This window comes from Benincasa hispida, chromosome 11 (assembly GCF_027475165.1).
Source record: "Benincasa hispida cultivar pf3 chromosome 11, pf3_genome.v1.1, whole genome shotgun sequence".
NCBI classification, from domain to species: Eukaryota; Viridiplantae; Streptophyta; class Magnoliopsida; order Cucurbitales; family Cucurbitaceae; genus Benincasa; species Benincasa hispida.
Genome location: NC_143488.1, coordinates 77,437,428 through 77,459,818, shown reverse-complemented (window position 1 = coordinate 77,459,818; position 22,391 = coordinate 77,437,428). Strand labels below are relative to the sequence as shown.

General features: G+C 33.8%; 4 protein-coding genes across 8 annotated transcripts; 1 reads left to right on the top strand and 3 right to left on the bottom strand.

The window, feature by feature from the left end:
• Positions 1-2,429, bottom strand: LOC120091682 (TRP-like ion channel protein (Protein of unknown function, DUF599)). The gene is made up of 2 exons (XM_039049794.2): positions 2,086-2,429; positions 1-931 (listed from the first exon to the last, which is right to left on the bottom strand). The coding sequence occupies exons 1-2, from the start codon at positions 2,245-2,247 to the stop codon at positions 368-370; spliced, it is 726 nt and encodes a 241-aa protein (XP_038905722.1). The 5' UTR covers positions 2,248-2,429; the 3' UTR covers positions 1-367.
• An 869-nt stretch (positions 2,430-3,298) lies between these two features.
• LOC120089801 (protein STRUBBELIG-RECEPTOR FAMILY 2-like) lies at positions 3,299-8,965 on the bottom strand. Of its 4 annotated transcripts, none has more exons than XM_039047198.2 (16): positions 8,874-8,953; positions 8,437-8,602; positions 7,868-8,000; positions 7,716-7,787; positions 7,576-7,641; positions 7,286-7,357; positions 6,872-6,943; positions 6,721-6,786; positions 6,575-6,640; positions 6,156-6,469; positions 5,210-5,463; positions 4,832-5,097; positions 4,472-4,619; positions 4,003-4,139; positions 3,753-3,909; positions 3,299-3,633 (listed from the first exon to the last, which is right to left on the bottom strand). In XM_039047198.2, exons 2-16 carry the CDS (start codon positions 8,528-8,530, stop codon positions 3,448-3,450), a joined length of 2,103 nt encoding a protein of 700 aa, XP_038903126.1. In that variant the 5' UTR covers positions 8,531-8,602; positions 8,874-8,953; the 3' UTR covers positions 3,299-3,447. The 4 variants fall into 4 exon arrangements, with proteins under 4 accessions (XP_038903126.1, XP_038903127.1, XP_090162658.1 ...); XM_039047199.2 differs by having other exon boundaries at positions 4,496-4,619; XM_090306532.1 differs by lacking the exon at positions 8,437-8,602 and having other exon boundaries at positions 8,874-8,965.
• A 1,458-nt stretch (positions 8,966-10,423) lies between these two features.
• On the bottom strand, positions 10,424-16,071 carry SRF2 (STRUBBELIG-receptor family 2). 2 transcript variants are annotated; one of them, XM_039049801.2, is made up of 17 exons: positions 15,868-16,071; positions 15,479-15,609; positions 15,055-15,187; positions 14,878-14,949; positions 14,731-14,796; positions 14,593-14,664; positions 14,445-14,516; positions 14,112-14,183; positions 13,958-14,023; positions 13,791-13,856; positions 13,377-13,702; positions 12,480-12,754; positions 12,135-12,400; positions 11,752-11,899; positions 11,478-11,617; positions 11,232-11,388; positions 10,424-10,785 (listed from the first exon to the last, which is right to left on the bottom strand). In XM_039049801.2, the coding sequence occupies exons 2-17, from the start codon at positions 15,570-15,572 to the stop codon at positions 10,594-10,596; spliced, it is 2,217 nt and encodes a 738-aa protein (XP_038905729.1). In that variant the 5' UTR covers positions 15,573-15,609; positions 15,868-16,071; the 3' UTR covers positions 10,424-10,593. The 2 variants fall into 2 exon arrangements, with proteins under 2 accessions (XP_038905729.1, XP_090162822.1); XM_090306696.1 differs by having other exon boundaries at positions 15,074-15,187; positions 15,479-16,071.
• Positions 16,072-18,675: 2,604 nt separating this feature from the next.
• Positions 18,676-22,197, top strand: LOC120089735 (D111/G-patch domain-containing protein). The gene is made up of 4 exons (XM_039047109.2): positions 18,676-18,935; positions 19,079-19,612; positions 21,305-21,370; positions 21,458-22,197. The coding sequence occupies exons 1-4, from the start codon at positions 18,783-18,785 to the stop codon at positions 21,515-21,517; spliced, it is 813 nt and encodes a 270-aa protein (XP_038903037.1). The 5' UTR covers positions 18,676-18,782; the 3' UTR covers positions 21,518-22,197.
• The last annotated feature ends 194 nt before the right edge of the window (positions 22,198-22,391 follow it).

The window sequence follows — 22,391 nt, the reverse complement described above, 5'->3', positions numbered from 1 at the left end:
TAAGCACTAATAAAAATTATTAAAATATTGAAGACAAATTAGAAATATACAAGTTAATTTAGACATCGCTAACTAACTATAAATCAAAAAGTTTGGCTAGGAATAGATAGCTCTATTCACGTGATTATAGAACCTCACAACTAAAGACATCATTGACAAATTTTTTTCCCTAAATTTTTAGCGGACTCAAATCGACCGATCGGGTAGAATACCGACTTGAACGAGCCTAGTATAAGTATGACCCTAAACTAAAGTCGGTTCCTTTTGATCGGTCGGGTCGAGAGTAGTTGAAAATGGACGCTATGAGGATTTGCCACCTAAAAATATCTCAAATAAACAGTAATATAACGACGGACATAGAAAAACCCTATTTCCCAATCTCCTCTTCTTCGTCTCTTTGAGGAAGGTAATCCAAATTCCCCTCCGTCCAGCAGAATTCAAAAGTAGCATCAAGGAAATACAGCATAAAAACAAGCAGAAATGAAGAGGAAAACATAGGAATAGGTCCAAAGATCCACAAAAACAGAGGAAATGAGAAGTAGAAGGCTCGTAATCCCAAGGACCAGAAATAGCTGCCTCTATTCACCGTCGCTGCCACGTATTCCGCTGTGAGGCGTTGATGGTGATCGTCGATTGCAATTTTCTTGAAAGGTGTATTGATGAGAATGCTGGCATGGCTATAATACCTAATGGATTGAACATTGAACAAAAACGCCACGAGAAAGCAAAGCAAAATGGCGAAGAATTTGATTGAGAAACTGAACTGACTTGTATCACCGAGTACTACTAATGGAGATTCGCCATGGCCGCCGCTTGTCATTAAGACGGCGATTAAAGAACAGAGCATTATCGCCGTCGATGCCAAAAGAGTAGACGCCATTATGTTGTTCCTTAGCGTTTGGACAGCGAGGACGCCGTTCTTTGATGCATCCTAAATCACCAATTCCGAATTTTAGTTTTGCAATATAAAGGTCAAAAAAGAAAAACACAATAGCTCTCCTCCTTTTCCTACATACACCAAAAAAATGACTTTTTAATAATCTTTTCAACAAAAATAAATTGCCACCTAATTTTTCTTTATATATATATATAACAATTTCATATATTGGGATAAAAAAAATTGTTACAAATTTGACCTAATTTTTATACATCAGTTGAGATATAAATTATTTTTTTCAAAATAAGGAAATTATAATTTTTTTCAATATTTCTTTTTCTTCTGCCCCGACTCTTCTTACATTTTTCACCTCTAAGTACTTCTTGTCTCCCCTTATTGTGAGAAAGCAATAGTGAAAAAACCAAAAAAAAACAAAGTTGCCCAAAAAGTTAGGAAACTTTGTTTTTTTTTTTTTTAGAGAAAGTTGGTTTTGGCCACAAATTTTTAGGTTAATCTACACAAAAACACAAAAACACAAACAAAAAAAAAAAGAAAAAGAAAAAAGAAAAAAGAAAGAAAAGAGTGAGGAGTGAGCTTAAATTTTGAGTGATACATTGATACTCTTCCACTCATTCCCTTCAATCACAAATGAAAAAGAAAATATATAAAATATCTTTATTTAAAAAGAAAAAGTTTATCATATACAGCTTATAATTGAAACACTTTAGTGAGATGGACAGATGCACCAAGAACTTTCAAACTATCTATTAATTTCCTAAACTTTTAATCTTATATCTTATGTATAATAAATCCTCGACTAATTCAAAAATCTGAAAAGCAAATTTGTAATTCTCAACATTCATACACTAAATAGATATGAACTTCATAGATAAATTTGTAATTAAACAAAAAAAAACCCTAAATTATAAAAAAAAATATTAAAAAAACTAAAATATAACCCTTGATTTTAAATTTTTTTAAAAAAAAATTGGAACTTGAAAGAACAATATATGACCCAAATTTATAGTATTTTTATTAAAAGATAATATTGGTTAATAAATGGGAGTAAAGTGCAACTAATCATTCCTCATTTTTATAAGTTTTGGAAAGCTTTATAAAGGACTAAAAAGGAAAGAAAGAAAAAAAAAAGAGTAATTTTTTGAAAAGGAAAAGAAAGAAAGAGTAGGGTTGTGAAATGTTAGTTAAACCTCCATCATAGCACGAACCCAGAAGCGACGATTGATAGCATTGATACCGATGACGGTCTTATTAGGATGGGTGATAATCCTATAAAACAACCATATATGATATCCCACCATTACTCCCACTCCTGATGATACCAAAATGTAATCAACTATCTTTTTTTCCATTCCAATAATAATGCCTCCCTTTTTATGCTATTTCTTCTTCTACCACTACACTATACAACAACAAAAAGCATGTATATAGATAGATAGGAACCCCAAGAATCAATGCAGAAATAATAAAGAAAGAAAGAATTGTGTTGATGATGACTCAAGTTGTTATATGGATGTGGCAGTGGAACTCACAAAAATGGAACACAACAAAACACTTGGCTTCCCCACTCCTATTCCTATTCTCTTTAAATTAATTGTAAATACAAGAGGTTGTTGGTGGTGTTTTTGGCTTGGTCAAACTTCTTATCCCAAGGTGGGCCTTCATTCTAGGGCTTTCTGTTTTCCCATTTCACTCTACCCAATAATTCAATCATTGTTCAAGACCTTTAACTTTATACTTTCTTTTCTAAATTTTTTAAGTTTCTAAAATACTCTAAAAAAAAAATTAAAAAATATAACTACGGTTAATTTTCGATAGAAATCATTAAATGATGAAAAATAAAGAAATAAGGCCATATTAATTGTTTGTATTCATATAATAGTAATGATATTTTTTTTAGTTTAAAGATATTTGTTAAACTTTAAATACTTTAAAGATATTTTTACTAACGGTTTTCATCTAAAAGGTATTTTTGAACTTGTTTTGAAATTTTAAGATTACTTTTTTAACTTTTGAAAGTTCAAATATAATTTTAACATAAAGTATAAAGTTTGAAAATATTTGATATAATTTAACCTAATTGTTTTGCGCGAGTCCAAGGGCTTATAGGACAATATAACTGTAGTTTTTTTTTTGTATTAAAAAAATTAGAAAAACAGGTAATTTTGAAACTAATTACTAAAAATATGCACTTTTTTTTTGTTTTTACTGAAATGTGTCATTTATAGGGTCCACAACATGATTTTTAATAAACTAATAGGTTATTGGGTCTATCACAAACATTTCTGTTGATTATTTATATTGGGTCTATCACAAACATTTATGTTGCCTTTTAATTCAGTCAATTTCTTGATCAAGTGAGTTTCATGGCTAACGCCTGCATTAATTAAAAAAACACCAACAGAAAGAGTAACGATTCTATTAATCTCAGACTGCTATACATGAGAATGTAGTCAACAAAATTTCTGGCTGATGTTGGAACCTTTTCCTTGTCATCTAAGAAACAAAATAATGGAAATGACCAATCAAGCTGGTCAGATTGGTGTCCAAAATCATATGGATGAGCAACTATATGTTGGGGAGCTTATGAACCCTGTGTTAGTTGTATGGAATGATTTCTCGAAAGTGTCAACTACTTTACCTTCTGCGGCAGCACGTTTTTCCATCTCGACCCTTCTCTGGATACTTGCCAGGTATCCAACAATAGCAAACATAGGCGGCCGACGTTCCATTACAGGCTGCTCAAGTTTTGAATCACACACACAAATGTAAAGGTCAGCAGTTGGTTACAAAAACAATTCAACTAATGACACACTTCAAAAGGGAGTTTTTCACACACGAGTGACCTGCTATTTACCTGTATGCAAAGGGTGATAATATCAGCACAGCGAGAGAGAACCTTGGAGGATAATGTTCCTATAATGTCAGGATCAATAATCTCATCTAGACTCCCACAGTCGTGAAGCTGAAATGAAGCCCATCTCGACAGAGATTGCTTGACCCCTGGTCTCAAACTGTGTGACAATAATCAAACTATTCATAATTTGGAACTAGCTAAGGGATGAGAAAAGATAGAAGAGACAACCAAGAGGTAGGATATGGCATACTCATTCGGTTTCTTTCCGGTAATAAGCTCCAGAAACAACACTCCGAATGCATACACATCATTTTTGGTATAATCAATCCCAGATTGCCCATATTCAGGTGCGAAGTAGCCAGTGTCGGCAAAAGCAATTTGAGCAGCCTGTTTTCATTAGTATTTAATTAGTAAAATGGCTGATAATTCTCTGTTTCCATATTCATTAAAAGTCAGTTAAAACACGTAGATCTCCACATCAATAGATAACAAATTAGTTCCCAAGACAGCATTTCTAGAGGTCTATGAGCAACTCATCAGCTAAAAGTTAAAAGGTAAAATTGAACATCCCTTGCATTAATTTTTGTTTATGAAAAGGTTGTAACCCAGATTACCGTTTCAAGAATTTAAGGCGGTTTATCATTTGTCAAATGCTAAGCATATTACTCTTCAGAAAAAAGAAAAAAAGAAATGCCAAGTATATTCAGGATGTAGCGTGCCTTGATTTTAACTCTATTGCTTACAAGAGGCTTTAAAACAGACAAACCACAGTCACAAATCTTTGGCATGAATTCTTCATCAAGCATGATGTTGGCGGCCTTCAAATTGCAGTGAGCAAATGGGGGGGAAAAGGCATTATGCAAGTAACTGAAAATGCAGAAAGACAACGATTATAACCCCAGAAAATATAAGCTGTTTTGGAGCCTCATTAGACAAAGAGACACATCAAAAGTTAGTGGTATAAATATAAAATGCACTCAAGAAAATTCAAAATTTTTCAACAACAGAGGTTAGGAAGCCACGTTCCCCAAGCAAGTCTTTAGATCAGAAGTCTCAGTCCTGACTATTAATGTACTTACTCCAAAGCCTTGGCAACTCCATGAGCAATTTGGATCCGGACACTCCACGATACAGGGTTGTGTGCTACACTGTGTAGAGCATCGTCAAGAGACAGATTCCTGACATACTCATAGGCTAGTAAATGTTGCCCATTCTCCACACTGTATCCAAGAAGGCTAACAATGTTGGGGTGCCTCAAACGAGAAACAGTGCAGACCACATCCAAAAATTGTTGTTCTTCTGTGAAAGAGAGTGCCGCCATATCAACCCTTTTCACAGCCAAAATCTAGTCCAAAAGATAAATATATTTAGATTTTCCCTTCATGTAACTTGCATCAAATATGAGTATCATTTTGAAAAGTAAGTTAGTAATACTGATTCAAGTGTGCTCATTATACTTGGCCATCAGGAAATTCAGCTTTATAGACAGACCCAAGAGATCCCTCTCCAAGAAGGTTTTCTTCACTGTACTTGTTAGTAGCGGATTCAAGCTCTGCCACAGTGTAAGTTTTTGTTTTTTCTGGGAACCTGGATCTCTTAGAGAAACTTCTGCTATATACCCCCTCAGTTCTAGCATGACGAGTGGGACAGGCATGATTCAGACCGCCATCTGTGACTGGAGAACTGAGAGGCAATATATGGGGGCTGCCATCTGGTGCAGTGGAATAACCATCCATCACAACACAAATAGAGAAAAACATAAAACGTGTAAAGAAGACATTAATTGCAAAAGGCACATGCAGAAGTTTGAAACCAAAATTGGTTTAATTTCTTAGTAAAAGATTGATACCGAAATTAAATAATATCTGTAAAGATAATGACATTCATACTTAACCAAATGACCGGAAACAAGTAGATAAATATATACAATGAGAGTTTTTTCCCCTACTCCTATGGTGAGAATTAAACATTTAATACTAAATTTCACTGAAACGTAAATCTTTGTTCTCAAAATTTAAAAACCTCAAGAAAATAATGAAGCGGAAATAATTGAATCATTGGGTTCGTTGAATATCTTCACATGTCTTTAGAAATCATGATGGTAAAACCATAAACTTCAGTATATTGAGCCCTCCAGAACATTAAAAAAGAAAAAAATGTTGGAATCAGGAAAATACCAACAGGAAAGGTAGTACAAATATAGGAGAAAACATAGTGATCAAATGTTCCGTGGTTTCATTAAATGATCCTTCATTTTAAGATATTTATGTAACTTGTTTAGTGTAATTATGCTTCACCATATACATCCCAAAGTTACATTCAAGAACGTGGCAGTTAGTGTCTATTTATTCATCCCAAGAATGCAAGCACAATTAGCAAATACAATATGAGAAGATCATTCACCTTCAGCTTTGCTGACTGGAAGAGACACGTCGACATGCTTCATGCTCCTTTGCTTTGCACATATTTGTGTCTTGCAGATTGCAATAAAGAGAGCTGCAAAGATTATTGCAAAACCACCTCCACTGGCCACCATAGCTATTCCACCAGGACCCAATCTTTCCTCCCCTTTCCCAACCTTTTTCTTATAGGGACATTTCTTAATAATAATTGGTTCTGTTAATGGAGGGCTACTATTGTTTTCTGTCAAAGGTGTTGTTTCCACAGAAAAATCCCAGGGTGGAGAGTTACTTACATCGAACCTATTTCCCCCAATCCTAATAAGGGATTGAGAGGCAACATAAGAGAAGAATCTTAGAGATAATTAATGCCTAGTTTAGGTGAAAGAAAGTCCCCAACTGGTAAGAGATCAAAAACCTCACCATAAATTTGGAATTGTCTTAAAATGCTCTGGAATAGTGCCACTAAAGTAATTGTCTTGGATATTCCTAGTAAAGTGTAATGCGAGTTAAAAGATTACATAGTGACAAAAGTTGAAATTCAGTAGAAAGGTAATTGAAAAACATACAAATCAGTTAATGGAAGGTCAGATAAGCAGGAAACTGATCCTGTGAATTTGTTTTTCTGCAAGAACCTAATACGCTAGATATTAATGAAATTAATAATTTGTATTAAGTGATGTATCAAAAAGAAGAAATAATCGGTTTGAAAAAACCCACAGTCTATTGAGATTAGTCAGAGAAGCAAATGAACTTGATAAATCTCCAGTGAAATCGTTGTATGACAGATCCCTGTACAATAAGAACAGTCAACGGTTAAACCAGCCTGACCAAAAGGTATCTGTTGGTTAAGATTCAACAGATACTTATACTTTATTACCTTCAATCTCATTACATAAAAAAAATAATAAAATAAAAATAAATAAATAAAGATTAAGGTCTGATAAAAAAGAAGAAAGAGATATATCCACCACCATCAACATGTTAGTTCAAGATGCCAATTATGGAGGTCATTCCATTGACTTCACTCACTATGAGAAAATATATCCAGTCTGTATCCTCTTTCTTGGTAATGGAAAATTAACCACACTTCCATTTCAGAAGAAATAAGATGAATAGTGAAAAAAAACATACATCTCCACAAGATTTTGTAAGCCAGAAAAAGCATTCCCAAGGGGGCCAGATAGGACATTATGGCTTAGGTTCCTGCACATATAAGAATTTGGGTTCAGATGAAATAAACATTAGGACAGGCAGTTACAGGTCTAGGAGTTGCTCGCAGATGTGGAAGATTTTTCAAGTTAGATCAAGTATGAAAGATTCTGCCTCAAATAGTAGAATGCCATATTACTACATATAATTAAAGAAACCGACATAATCTCTAAGAAAACAGGCATGTGACTAAAGCAAGACATGTAACTTACATATATGTGACATTTGGAGGTAAGCCAGAAGGAATTTCACCCAGAATTGTATTGGAACTAGCATCCCTGACGGAAAAAAACCATCAAAAAAATTATTTTTTCTTTTGAGCCATTATCGAAGAAAGTGGTTACATTCTTACAGTTGCTTCAAATTATGGAGAAGATAAAGCTGGTCTCCAAGATTCCCAGAAAGGTTTAGTCTATTAAGCTTACTGCATAAAAAGAAAACCTCTAAGTTGCCAGTGCGACGACAAAGTCAAAGTAACAATGAGGGTTGAGTTAAGTAGATTACAGGTTTATTACAGATGAACCAACACAAAACACCCCAGTCCACGTTCCATCACAAGGATCCCCACCATCTGTTCTCCATCCTATAAGCTCAGGTGGGTAGTTTAGGGTACTATATAGATTGAGAAGAGCTATAACTGTACAGCACAAAGTAGAAGTTAAGTCCAGTACAGGACATTGGAAAGCCAGATATAATTGAGAATTGACAAATTAAGTTTCCAGTACAGGACATTAGAAAGCCAGATATAATTCAGAATTGACAAATTAAGTACATGTTTAGGAATGATTCTGAAATGTTTAAAATCACTTTTATTATGTTTAAAATCACCTCGAAACATACCTTTCATCACTCAAAACCAATTCAATGTTTAATTTTACACGTTTAAAAGTGATTTTGATCGTTTCAGGATCAATCCCAAAACATGCCCTAAATAGTCAACCCACATAGTCAGATCATTTCTTTATTTCAATCCCTCTTTCCCCCTTCGTAATTCCTAATTTAATTCTCCAAGAAACTAACAGAGAAAAGTTCAATCAAGAATACAAAAACGAGAAGATGATGATTAGGGTTACCATCGAGCGGGTCAGTAAAGCACTGAACGACTGAAGTCATAATTGCGAAGAAGACAAGGACACTGAAATACAGTAAGGGACGGAGATGGGCCATTTCTTGAGAGATCACTAATCACCAGTTTGGACGTTTTTTTTTTTTTTTTTTTTTTTTTTTTTGCTTTAATCACTAAAACAAAACAAAATGACCAGAATTCAGAAAACAAAGAGACAATTCATAGTAAACCCTAATGGAAATAAGCTGTAAAGAACGTGATTGATTGAGTTATTGTAAAGAACGTGATTGATTGAGTTATCTTTTTTAGGGGAAATGCTTTTCTTAGATTTTCTTTTTTAATTTAAATTGAAGAAATTTAAACAAAGGTCAAAAGAAACTATAAAGAACGTGAAAAGGTCAAAAGAAATTGAAGAAGAAAACAAAGAAAATCGAGAATTCTTACTTTGGTCCCAGAAAGCAGAGCAGAGCGGAGTTTAAACTGAGAGTGGCAATGGAGAAGACGAAGTTCTTTGAGTACAGAACAACTGATGAGCTGGCGTCCACGTAAGTTAAATCCGTTAAGTCGTTGAGACCACGTGTATTACTCATGCACCCATTTTTCCCTCCACTAACAAAAATTTATTTGTAAATAAGTTAACTTATTTTCTTATATATCTGTTAAGTGGTTGAAACCACTTATATTTGTAAATAAGTTAATTTATTTTTCTATATATATACAATTATACTTTTTTTTCTGTAAGGTATGGAGTTGTGATATTGTTGAGATCTAGGGAAAAAAAAACATAAATTTGCAAAATTTTTACTGATAGAAAAAAAAAATGTCAAACTATTTATAAAAATAGCAAAAAAAAAAAAATACTTCTATCAGCATCTATCAGTGATAGAAACTTATGTATGTGTTCTTGAAAAATGAATATTCAAGAACACATACATCAATAAGCAAATTTAGCTCACAATGTACTTCAAATCTCAAAAGTTGTCACAAAAACTACCATAGTACATGAATTACCCACAAACTACCATTGTGCAACCCACAAACTACCATAGTGCAACCCACAAACTCCATGGAATTTAATGATTATAAATAATAAATAATTATTTATTTTATGTTAAATTATCATTTTGTTTGTTCCTATATGGTTTCTACTTTTTTTGTTAGGGTTGTTTTTAAATATAGAAAAATGAACCAAAATATTTACAAAATATAACAAAATATAAAAATTATCAATGATAGATACGGACACTGATAGAAGTCTATTGTGTCTATTAGCGTCTATCATTAATAGTTCTAAAATTTTGTTATATTTTATAAATATTTTCAACAGTTTTATCATTTGAAATAATTTTCCTTTTTGCTATAAAAATCTCATCATCAAACAAGTTTATAAAATATCTCTTTGGAGTTCTCTCTTGATTTCATTTATCCAAGAATTTTTTTTCACCAAACTAAAAAAACAAACAGGTTTATAAAAATTTTATCATTCAAACAATTTTTCATGCTTCACTTAATCGCATATACTTGAGATATGTTAATTTAGACATCTTGAAAATTGTTTACGAATGTAAAAATTGTTTGAAAAATAATCAATTTTCAAACAAATAATTCATAATCCATAACACAATCAATCGTGTTTGAAGAAATATAAAGTTGGAATAATCTTATTTATTTTTTAAAAATAAAAAAAACTCGACAACGTTTTATGGGAACAAAAACACGTTGGAACGGACACACTTTTTCATTTTAAGTTTTAAAATATGTGATTTTTAAAATTTTAAATCTTTAAAACCTTTCACTTTTCCTTATGAATTTTTGGGACATATATCTCATTTATATCCTAATTTTAGCATGACTTAATTATAAAACACTAAATTACTATATTAAAGTTGATAGTTAAATCCCATATCCCAAGAATAAACGTCTTTTTTTTCACTTTGCGCTTTTTGCTTTTATGATTTCAATCGTCACAAAATAATAAGAAAAAAGTATTATAAGACGCCAAAACTTTGCTCGAGTGAATATACAATTTCTCCAAAGAATACAAAATTGATTTACTCTTTAACCATGAAGTCAAAACTGTCTGTACATGAGACGACAGAGAAGATTCTTACTAGAGAGTCTATACACAGGAAGAATATTAGTCGATGAAAAATCGACTAACCTTCTAAAATGAGGTGGAAGCATAGCTGTATGCTGGTGAACTTACGAAGCCAGTGTTGGTAGAACGAAAAGATTTCTCAAAATGATCCACTTCAGTTCCATCTGCTGTAGCACGTTTCACCATTTCCATCTTTCTTTGAAGATTTGTTAGATGTTCCACTATTTCAGACATTGGTGGTCGGAATTCCTTCACAGGCTGATCATCCATAGTTGAAATACACAAGAGAATTATTAGAAGAAATTGATATATACATCAGAAACTATGTATACTTTTAATCTATCAGGTTTATATTTTTAAATTTAATAAGAAACTGACCTTTAAATTCTTAGAATGGTGTCTATTAAGTCTTTAAACTAAACAATATCAATAGGCTTTTAAACTTTTAGGTTATGCCTATTTAAGCCTCCCAAAAAATTCAAATAAAACTCTTAACTTTCAATTTTGTCTCATCTATCCTTAATTATGTCAATTCAACATTTATACCACCGAATGCTTGAAGCTACTTAAAATAAGTCTACCAAAACCCTCAAATAATACAGCCACCTTACTATGTAAATGTTAAACTATGGTAGACATATATTAGACATAAACTAAGGCACATTAAAAATTCATTAGATGGCCTGTGCTTCACTGCTAATTACCTGCACACAAAGGGAGATAATATCGACAAAGCGTGAGAGAGCCTTGGAGGAAAATGTTCCTTTGATGCCTGGATCAACCATCTGTTCTAAACTCTCGTTGTCATGAAGTCGAGATGAAGCCCATTTAACCAGCGATTTCTCTTTCCTTGGTTTCGAACTGAGTAAGAAGAACAAAATTATATACTGAGACTGCAACAAGAATATGAATAGGAAGAGAAAACAAAGAGAAGTTTGGATGAATTATACTTGTCAAATGGTTTTCTCCCTGTGACGAGCTCCAAAAGCAACACTCCAAAAGAATACACGTCACTTCTGGTATTATCAAATCCTGGCTGACCATGTTCAGGTGCAAGGTAGCCTCTATCGCCACTGACAATCTCAGAAGCCTGTTTTCATGAGAAAAATACCATAAGCAAACAATGAGAAGTTTAAAATTGTAGAAGTGGATATTTACCGCATCCCTGTCCAGTTTATAAACAAGGTCTCTAATCCAAAAAACATATTCTCATCAGTATTATACCTTCGTTTTAACTCTATTGGTCACAAGTGGCCTCAAAACAGACAGCCCACAATCACAAATACGAGGTATCAGTTCTTCATCCAGTAAGACGTTGGCAGCCTTCAGATTGCAGTGAGCAAATGGAGGGAAAAAACTTGTATGCAGATAACTGAAAACCCGAAAGGAAAACAGTTAAAAGCCTCAAGAATACAACTATTAATGAAAACATTGTCTCAAGGTAAGAGAAACTGGTTTTAAGGTATGAACCACAAGTTTTTATACATCACAGAGAATAACATAAAATCGCAGATGAACTAAAAATCTTTGGCTCTCTTAAGTTTGGGGGACTTCTAATTAGTCCAAGGTCAGACAATATGAACTTGATGATCAAATAATTTACTTACTCTAAAGCCCTAGCAACTCCAAGAGCAATCTGGAGACGGACAGTCCATGAGAGAGACATGTATGCTTCACAGTGTAAAGCGTCATCAAGAGACAGATTTCGAACATATTCATATCCGAGCATATGTTGTCCATGCTCTACACAATATCCAAGCAGTGTAACAATGTTTGGGTGCCTCAAACGGGAAGCCGTCCATACCACATCCAGAAATTGCTCTTCTTCTGTAAATGAGAGCTCTGCCATGTTGATATTTTTCACAGCCAAAACCTGGTTAGAGATTAAAAGTCAGAAAAAAGTTTGTGGAGGTCAGGTCAAACTTTGCTCGTATTGGAATTATTATATTTACTTGGCCATCAGGAAATTCAGCTCTATAAACAGCACCAAGAGATCCCTCTCCCAGAAGATTCTCTTGACTAAAGTTGTTTGTAGTGGATTGAAACTCTGCCAGAGTGTAAATTTTTGTTCTCACTGGGAGCCTGCATCTCTTTGAAAAACCTTTTTTTCCAGAAACTTTCTCGGTTCTCGTGTGATTTAATAAAGGTATAGGCCTTGGACCACCCATGAGTAGAGAACTCAGGGGAAAGCTTTGTGAGCTCTCTTCTGTTGCAGTAGACAAACCATCTACCACAGAAAAGAATTGCTTAAGATCTGGGAAAAAATCCTAGTCCAGAGGCAGAGGCGTGCTTGACATTGACAGAACAAGCAGTCAGAGACTGAGAAAATGAATTTCAATATTTGTAACTACCTCGGCACGTATCAAAAGTTTGGAGCCAAACTCACAAAGGGAAACGAGTCCCCATGTTACTATGAGAGCTTTTGCATTTTCATCATACTAAAAAAATGGGTACCCAAAGTACAAATATTCCGTTTCAAATCTTAGACGAATTAAAAAAAAAAAAAACAATGTTTTTTGTATGATTGAACTATTACGTTTTTCAAGTATCAACATTCCCATTTCCACTGCGACATATTAACTCTGAGACCTCGAAAGACACCAAAGTAGTATGTTGAAATCAGAAATATATCTGTCGAGATATTAGGAAAGAACAAAGACCTATGGGGCTAATCTATGTCAGATATCTACCAGTATAGTAGGGTTTTCTTTAAACATTCAATTAGTTATAAGGATTAGCTAATAAGCTTCGATCTATTTATAGTTAAACATCACCAATACCACAAAGTGAAGACATTTGGCAATGAAAGAGCAAAAATCTGCAAGAACCTTATAAGGAGAAGGATTCACCTTCAGCTTTGCCCAGAGGAAGAGAACGGGGTAACATATTGCCAATCTTCAAATTTATTTTCTTTTCATGAACTTTCTTCATGCCAAATACGAAAAAGAGAGCTGCAAAGGTAACTACTAATGTTAACCCGCCTACCAGGAGAACAATTCCACCCGGACCAAGCCTTTTCTTCTCATGCCTCACTACACCCCGAGAGGGATAATTCTGGATGGCGTTCGACTTGGTTGTTGGAGGACCACTGATGTTCTGCTCCATCGGTGCTTTTTCCAGGGGAAAGTCCCAAGGTGGAGAATTGACTTCTGGACGAAACCTATTGCCCCCAATCCTAAACAGAGGCCAAGTGAAATTTTCTTTTGAGTAAAATTCAAGGTCAGTTTAGGCAAAAGAAATCAGACGAAATTTGAAAAGTTTACCACAAATTTGGAATATTTCTAAAATTTTCCGGAATGATGCCACTAAAACAATTGTCTTGGATGTTCCTGAAAGAAGAAGGGATGCATGAGTGAATAAAAAAATAGCTTGATGAAATAAGTCATAGATTCTACACAGGACGGAGAAGAGGAAGCCATGGATAACATACAAGTCAATTAATGGAAGACGAGACAAGTAGGCAACTGATCCAGTGAATTTGTTTTTCTGCAAGAACCTAGTCTAGATAGCATTAATGTGATAAATATTTGTTCAAATTGGTGTATTACGAAAGAAGAAGAAATAATCAAATGCAAGAAACTCACAGTCTAGTGATGTTTGTCAGGGAACCAAATGAACTTGGCAAATCTCCAGCGAAGTCATTATATGATAAATCCCTGCGAATGAGGAATATATCATTGGTTGAATCTCTTGACCGAAACAGGATTGTATGTAAAATTTTAAATACCCCCAAAGTATTATGAATTAATCTGAATACAAGACTCGACTTGTAAAAAAGTCGATGGAATTTTGTTGAGGCAAATTAGAACGACATGCAGCAAGATGCAAATGAGCAGTTCACTTGATAGAATTGTCTGTTCATATCAGTTCAATTTAAAGGCAGAAATCGCGTTAGTAGTGAAAAGAAGGAAGCTTACATCTCTCTCAAATTCTGTAAACCAGTGAAAACATTTCCAATCACACCAGATAGAGTATTATGGCTCAGATTTCTGCATGCAAAAGAATATGGATAAAGAATGAAGGACCATTAAACATTAACCCAATGATAGTCAAATATCAACTTACAGATGTCGGAGATTTCCCATGTAAGATAAAGTATGTGGAATATTTTGGCTTAAATGGTTGAATGCCATATTTCTGCAACATATAAGAATTTTAAGAACATAACAAACTATGAATGAAAAAACAACACACACAACTTACATATGAGTCGCATTAGGAGGCAAGTTGTGTGGAATTTCACCCGTAAGTCTATTAGAGCTAACATCCCTAAAGAGAGAATTGAACAGACGTAATCACAGAGTAATTAGCAGCACTGGAAATTCTTCTTTTAACCAAAAATTAACGTACAGTTGCTTCAAATCGATTAGGTTGTTGAGCTGCCCTCCGAGATTTCCAGTGAGATTTAGTCCATGGAGTTTACTGCAGAACCCGACAATATTCATAGAAGCACTTCGATCAAAGAAGGAAACATGATGTCAAGAATATGCTAATGATATAAAGTTCAAGGCAACATTATGTCATTACAGGTATATTACAGACGAACCGGAGCAAGACACTCCAGTCCATGATTCCTCACAAGGATCTCCACCTTCTTTTCTCCATCCTTTAAGCTCTAGTGGATAGTTCATAGCACTATACAGATCCTGAAGAGCTATAACTGTACAGTACACAGTATGATTCATCAATAACGGGTAACAAAATAACTAGAAAGCTTCGTGATATGATTCGCAAGCAAGGCGATGTCTCATAAACTACATTTTAGTTAACCGACTACAATTTTCATATAATCCGCCACAAGATAGTTTATGATCAGGAAGCCATCAGAAATTTCAAGAAACTATAACCAGAAAAACCAGCGTACACTTCCAATCTTGTTCCTAACTCAAAGCCAAGAAACTCAAATTAACAGCCTGCATTCAGGCAATAAAGATGTATTAGAAATAGTTACCATCCGGCGGATTAGTGAACGCCCAAGCCAGTGAAGTCAGAATCGTCGAATAGATGACAACACTAAAATGCGTAAGCAGACACTGTTGGAGCATTTCTCCAAAAACAATCACTGTGTAGTTTGATATCTCTCTGTTTCCATGGATCAAAGAATCGAACACAAGCAAGAAATCAAAAAAATTAAACCAGAGGAGAAATACCAGTACGAAATTCCAAGTAAGAATAGAAAACTATAAAAAGATTAAGATTAAGACATTATAGTGAAGTAGTAAACGCCGAAGAAAGAGTTGTTTCTTGTTACTCTTTGTCTGCAACCGGAAGTACTTCCAGAAGGAAAAATGGCGGCACCGGAAAAGTTCTTCAGAGAAAGTTAGGGTTTGGAAATTGTACCTTCGAGAAAGAGAGAGCGAAACAAAGGCGTTCCCGACTGGTTCTTGCAGAGAGAAAAGGAATTTGTCCGAACAAGAGTAGAGAGTGAAAAAATCGCCTGCAAAAAAACGTACAATACTGCGGCGATGAAGACGACGAAGTTTTTGCAATTGAGGGAATTTGATGAGTTGGCGTCCACGTCGGCTGTAACGGTTAGGCCGTTGGAAAATGCTGTAAGGATGCGTAATAGTGGAAAGTTGAGGTACATGATCTAGATAGTGATAATAATAAATAATCATCCAAAATTTATCACAAACTTTAAATTACAAATTTCATCGATTCTCACTCTAATTTAAGTAAATGTTACAATTTTAACCTTAAACTTTAAAAAATGTTACAATTTTAACTATCTACGAGCTTCCACTTTAAATATCATTAAAAAAAATTTGAGAAAAATACATTTTTCATTCTTAGGTTTTAAGTCTAGTTTTTATCTAGTCCTTACATTTCAAAATGTTACACTTTTAGTTTTTAGATTTTAAGTTTATTTCAATTTAGTTCCTGTGATTCAAAATATTACATTTTTAATCATTAAATTTTGAGTTTTATTTCAATTTAGTCCCTAAATTTCAAGATTTATACTTTTAACCCTTGTTTTTCACTAAATACACACTTCAAATTTTGGACTAAATTAAAATTAACTTCAAAAGTTAATAATTAAAAGTATAACATTTTGAAACTTAGAGGCAAAATGGAAACTAAATCTAAAACCTAGAGGACCAAGTATATATTTTTCCTGAAAGTTTTCTATTAGCGGTCTTGGACAAGTGTGTCTAGGCAAATCTGCAAGACAACTCACACCATTGTGGTGTCGAGTCGAACACACTCTGACACATAAGTTTGTACAAAAAATATTTAGTTCGGCTAAACATCAGAAATATTACTTACCCCTTAAGGTGGTAGTTAAAGACTATTTATAGAGTCTTTTGTTTAACATCCACTTGGGATATATGTCATACCCACGATGTTGGTGTACTCCTCGATGGAGCAAACTATACGTGACTAAGAACAACTCAAATATTTTCCATTTGGTGATAGGGATCAAGCTTTGATCTGATGACCCAATACTAAAGGTTTTGACATTTCTCTTAAGGATGCGTTGGCTCCTATACATACCCTAATGGTACCTTAGGATTGACTTTAGCTGAGGTAACCTCAACATATGTGATATGGAGTTAATAATCTTTTTTTTCAGATAAAAACAACAATAGAACTAATTTTTTTTATTGAATTTTATGAGTTTTGGAAATGTGATTCAATAATTAATTTATCTCTTAGTAAATTTTCATTTTGTGCGAAAACTTTATTTCATCGAAATTAAGGTATTTATGAATTAACTTAAATTGAAAGGAGGGCCAAAATTTCAAAACTTATGTAAGTTTATGGTCGAAATTGATATCTACAAGTTTAAGATATTTTTTTTAAAAAAAATAGATGGAAAAAAAATCAACTAACCCTAAATTCTTACCCTTAACTTTTAGTTTCTTGTGTTAATTTTCTGCAAAGACATTATAAACAATCCATCCCATTGAAATATTTATTAATCATGTTAATATATTATTTTTAGTCTGTAAATTTGATCCATGAAAGTTAGCTTTTAAGTTAGTGGCACAAATGATTTATTTTTATCATAGATTCATAGGTAATATTACAATCTTTGAAACAACAGTGAGATTTTTCTAGATAAATGAGTATTTTATATAATATAGTTAAATAAATTTAGGTTAAAAATATTTTTGGTCCTTGACCTTTTTGTGAAAGTAACAATTTAGTCCTTAGACTTTAGTTTGTAATGATTTAGTTTATGTACTTTCAATCTGTAACAACTTAGTCTCTGAATTTAATATTAATAGTTTAGTTTTTCTACTTTCAAATTTGTAACAATTTAATCTTTAATGTAAAAAGAATTCATAAAAAAATTCAAATTTGTAACAATTTAATCCTTAATGTAAAAAGAATTCATAAAAAATTGATGTCAATTTTTATTATTTTATGATGTAGATTTTGTATTTAATAAGAATATTGAGTAGGGGTGTTCAAAAAACCCGATGACCTGAAAAAACCGACCAACCCAACCCATGTGATTTAGGTTGGGTTATCAACTCATTTGGATTGGGTTGGTTCAAATAAATGAAAATTTTATGGATTAGATTGGTTCATGGGTTTATCTAATATAACTCGAACCAACCTGAGTTTATTATTAATTTTAAAATATATTTTTTGTTACTTATAACATAATTATTTATACATATATTGATTTTAATTTTATTTAATTTCAATATTTTTTTTAATAATTTATTTTTCAACAACTCTTAAAAATAGTTTATTTGCATTTTAGAAAGAAAACTTGCCCTATATAAATTGGAGTTGAGTAGTTAATCTTAATTTAATATATGAAAATAATTAAATTAGATTTTTACATATTTATGTTTTGCTTCTTTTTATAACAAAATTTTAAATAAATGACCCGATTAACCATAAAATATTTAGGTTGGATTGGGTTTATTTTTTAATAAAGATTATTTGGGCAATCCAAACAATTGAGTCGGGTCTTTCAACCTAACCCAATCCATGAACATCCCATATCAATTAGCTTATCGATTTATTTAGGTAAGAAAATTTATTAAATATTTACACTAATTTGTACCATGAAAATTAAAATTGTTACAAATTTAAAATTATAAAAATTAAATTATTACTGTCACGAAATTAAAATTAAAGACAAAATTTTTAAAATTTTTAGAAACCAACGTTGAGGACTAAATTGTTAATTTGAAAGATTTAATTAAAAGGAATCTCGCCTGGAGGGTAGACAGCGGCACAGCGCCTTGTGCATATTGGCCTCAATTTAGGGAAGCCGAAAATTGTTGCAGCGTATGTGTCCGAGCTTCCAAAACTCCCAAGCTATGGCGGAATCAACTTTCAGGCAAACCAATGAACCTGATGATGAAGAAGAAGACTACATGGGCGATCTCTCTAAGTTGCTTCCTCCAGAAGATACGAGCTCTTCGAAATCCATGTCCAAAAAGGTAACCATCGATGGCTTTGCTTAGTTCTTCTGCTAATTATTGAGTTGTCGAACGGATTTCTGCCTCATTTAATCTAAATTCTAGGGTTAGATACTCTATTTATTTTAATTTTTCCTAGGGCTTAAAGGGAAACTTGATTACAGGTTCCTGCTACTAAAACCCCTGCTGTTCAATCATCGAATAAGAAGCTCAAAACCTTCAATTGGCAAGAACAGCGCAAATGGGATAGAGAACGGAAGCAACTCGAAGAGGATGAACAGACATTGGCCAGAATAGAGGCTCCGATTCCACAATCGAACATTGGATTTAAATTGTTGAAGCAAATGGGGTACACTCCTGGCGCAGCTTTAGGCAAGGAGGGATCCGGACTGGCAGAGCCTGTGGGGCTTGAGATTCGACGGTCACGAGCTGGAATTGGCAGGCAAGATCCGATTAAGGAGAAGGTGAAGCAAGAAGAGATTAGAGCTGAGAAAAAGAGGAGCCATCAGGAGGCCTTGATGGAGGAATTTGGGTCTCGACAGAAGTTGCAATGGCGAAGTCGAAGAATTGTGATCAATTACAACAGGGCGAAGGCAGCACTTGATCAGTTGGAGAATAAGGAAGTTGTGGAGCCAGAGAAGGACAATGAGGAGGAAGGAGAACAAGAAGAAGAAGAGGAAGAGATTATAACAGAAGAGGTACAGTTCTATTCGGCAAATTTTACCATTCTCCACCCACCTGTAGTTTCAAATAAAGCTTCTCTATTTTCTATGATATTTGTAGGCCTAAAAGTGAGGATAATTGATCTTTCATAGTTTGAAATTGATTAGCATTCTGAAGCTAGAGTTAGTTAACATCATATTACCCTATAATGGACCGTTGGCTTGCATAGTTTGACATTGATATGAGGTATAGAGAGGGATGTTTGGTCTCTCTGTCAAGCTCTATGTTTCTCTCTAGGCCTTGGTGGCAAAATTCTTCTGTAAGTATACGTTAGGTCTTGTTAGGTCTTATTGTTCTTGGTTGGAGTCCCTTTCTTTAATGGGGCTTCTTTTTTGTTGGCTTGTTTTTGGATGTCATTGTATTCCCTCATATCCTGTAAACTCTAAAAAATATTACCCTATCTAAAGTACGAGAAGACAAATTTAGTAGCCTGTGGAGAGTTGCACATTTAGCATGAATTAAGCTGCAGTGTCTTGGGGAAGGCAGGCCTATCAAACCATGGTATATTTTTTTAAATAGGTTTACAGGGTACTTCATTGCCAAATGCTCCAATCAATTGAATGCCTTTCGTGATTTTCATTTCTTGGATCTTATTTCTAGACCGTCCGTGGTGGATGCTCATAAAGAAACATCAAGCAAGAAAAATTATTTCTATAGGATGAAAATCTTAGTAGGAATGAACCAATCTTATTTAGGTCCCATTTGATAACTATTTGGTTTTTGGCATTTAATTTTTTATTTTTTATTTTTGAAAATTTAACTTATAAGTTATAAACACTACTTCCACCTTATTTGTTTTGTTATCTACATTTTGGGACTATTTTCATAAACAAAGTCAAATTTTGAAAACTGAGAAAACAAGTTGTTAAAAACTTGGTTTTATTTTCGGAATTTGGTTAATAATAAAAATATATAGTTCGAAAGGATGAAAACAATGGTAAATAGTTGTAAAAAAATAGCCACAATTTTCAAAAATCAAATAGTTATCTGATGATTTGTAACAATTTTTACGGCTGGGAGACTTGAGAGCCTCCCACCACTCTTCTCCACATAGAATGAATGACCAAGTAATTGCCCAAAAAAAAAGAACCGTCCTCTCACAACTAATTTGCTAAACAGCCCTCCACAGACTTGGCCATCTAAATAGCCTAATACCAAAGAGGCCCACACACGTTACTTATTTCCCCTAACACGGGTTCCTTGACCTTCACATGTTTTCCACTTCTACACCTTAGTAACTTTAGAACTCAAAATATACAACCTATATAACAAATGACATGTTGTTTAAATAAGCATGATACCATAAAACTTTAAGGGGGTGTTTGGGGTGTCAAATTGGGTTATGAAGCTTGGAGTTCATATGTTGGAGTTAGGAAGTCTATGTTTAGGGTGTAGAGTTGTGAAGATGGAGTTTCTCGATAAGTGTGTAAACTTCAATCGTGAACACTATCGAATTCAGTGGAGTTGAGTTATTTAACACCGATTTATGTAGTTGGCGACACCCCTTTAAGTTTTATCATTTATGTGTATTCAATATCTTTTATGATGAGGCTCTTTTTCTAGACCTAATGGCCTGCCTGTTAGGCCGTTACACATTATTCTCGCACTATTTTACTCGAATGAGTTTGCTTGGGAATTGGAATAAAATAGTTTTGTGATGGATGCAGGATTTGGAGAATATTTTGATGAAATTGAGAGAAGAACATCGATATTGCCTTTTCTGCGGATACCAGGTGAGTGTATTACACCAATCTTTAAAGAGAATTGTTCAAGTTTGAGGCACTTTACTTACCCTAATATCATTCGGCTGCTGATGCCAGTACGACTCAGTGGATTCCCTCCTATCTAACTGCCCTGGAATAAGTGAAGATGATCACTGAACTAACTTCCTTTTGCTCCATACGCTTTGCCGGAGATGGATTTTTTGGAAGTCGGTCCAATGGAAGAACCACCATAAAATAAAGGACACAGCGCAAAATTTCCTAAGGTCCTCTGTTGTTGAACGAGTCTCCCTTTCATATCTAGGGTTGCGTCATGTGCTTTAGTATGCCTTTTTTGTCAATGTTCTCAACACAAACGATATAGTCTCTCAGAAAGAAATCCAATCTGAAGATGCTGTTCAGAAATCGGAATAGCAATTGTTCACTTTTGGAATGATTTATCCTTGTCAATGGACAACCAGATATAGAACAAGTTTGTTCAGATTGAGGCATAGAAGTAGGAGTTCACAACAGCGAGTCGGCTTTATACAATCATACTTGGGCCAAGATCCCTCATACTGTGTCCTTTTGAGTGCAAAATACGAGAGAATTTGAACGGTAATGTTGAATTCCTACCTGGCAGCGGCTTGCACAAATTTGACGGTTAAAATGCTGTGACGTATATGTTGAATACTCTTCCAGAGAACATCTTCATTTATTTAAATTTAGTGGCTTGTTAATCTTCTTGCCATATTTTGAATTTAACAATCCTCCCTGCCTTTATCATAGAAATGTGATGCTTTATGCATTGTACTACTTGAGTTTGTTTTAAGAAGAATGATATGGAAATTTTGTACCAATTTTATCTTTTTTTAAGTTAGTTTGTATTGTGTTTTTAACGAGGACAATAAGCAGATACAAAGATGTACTATTTCCAAATGTTCGACTTGTCAATTAGAAGATATATTTTAACCAATTGGTTTGTAAATTGCAATCATATACTTCATAAAAGCTCGCAAAATGATTATGTGGCATTTGCTCTCACCCTTGAATA

Coding starts and splice junctions, on each gene's coding strand:
- LOC120089801 (XM_039047198.2), bottom strand. CDS start 8,530: ATGGCCCATCTCCGTCCCTTACTGTATTTCAGTGTCCTTGTCTTCTTC. Junction 8,001..8,436: donor CTTTACTGACCCGCTCGATG/GTAACCCTAATC, acceptor TGTGCTGTACAG/TTATAGCTCTTCTCAATCTA. Junction 5,464..6,155: donor TCCAGTCAGCAAAGCTGAAG/GTGAATGATCTT, acceptor CCACTGCACCAG/ATGGCAGCCCCCATATATTG.
- SRF2 (XM_039049801.2), bottom strand. CDS start 15,572: ATGCTCCAACAGTGTCTGCTTACGCATTTTAGTGTTGTCATCTATTCG. Junction 14,665..14,730: donor CCTCCTAATGCGACTCATAT/GTAAGTTGTGTG, acceptor TATATGTTGCAG/AAATATGGCATTCAACCATT. Junction 13,857..13,957: donor CGTCTTCCATTAATTGACTT/GTATGTTATCCA, acceptor TTCTTCTTTCAG/GAACATCCAAGACAATTGTT.
- LOC120091682 (XM_039049794.2), bottom strand. CDS start 2,247: ATGGAAAAAAAGATAGTTGATTACATTTTGGTATCATCAGGAGTGGGA. Junction 932..2,085: donor GGGTTCGTGCTATGATGGAG/GTTTAACTAACA, acceptor TTGGTGATTTAG/GATGCATCAAAGAACGGCGT.
- LOC120089735 (XM_039047109.2), top strand. CDS start 18,783: ATGTGTCCGAGCTTCCAAAACTCCCAAGCTATGGCGGAATCAACTTTC. Junction 19,613..21,304: donor AAGAGATTATAACAGAAGAG/GTACAGTTCTAT, acceptor TGATGGATGCAG/GATTTGGAGAATATTTTGAT. Junction 21,371..21,457: donor GCCTTTTCTGCGGATACCAG/GTGAGTGTATTA, acceptor TGCTGATGCCAG/TACGACTCAGTGGATTCCCT.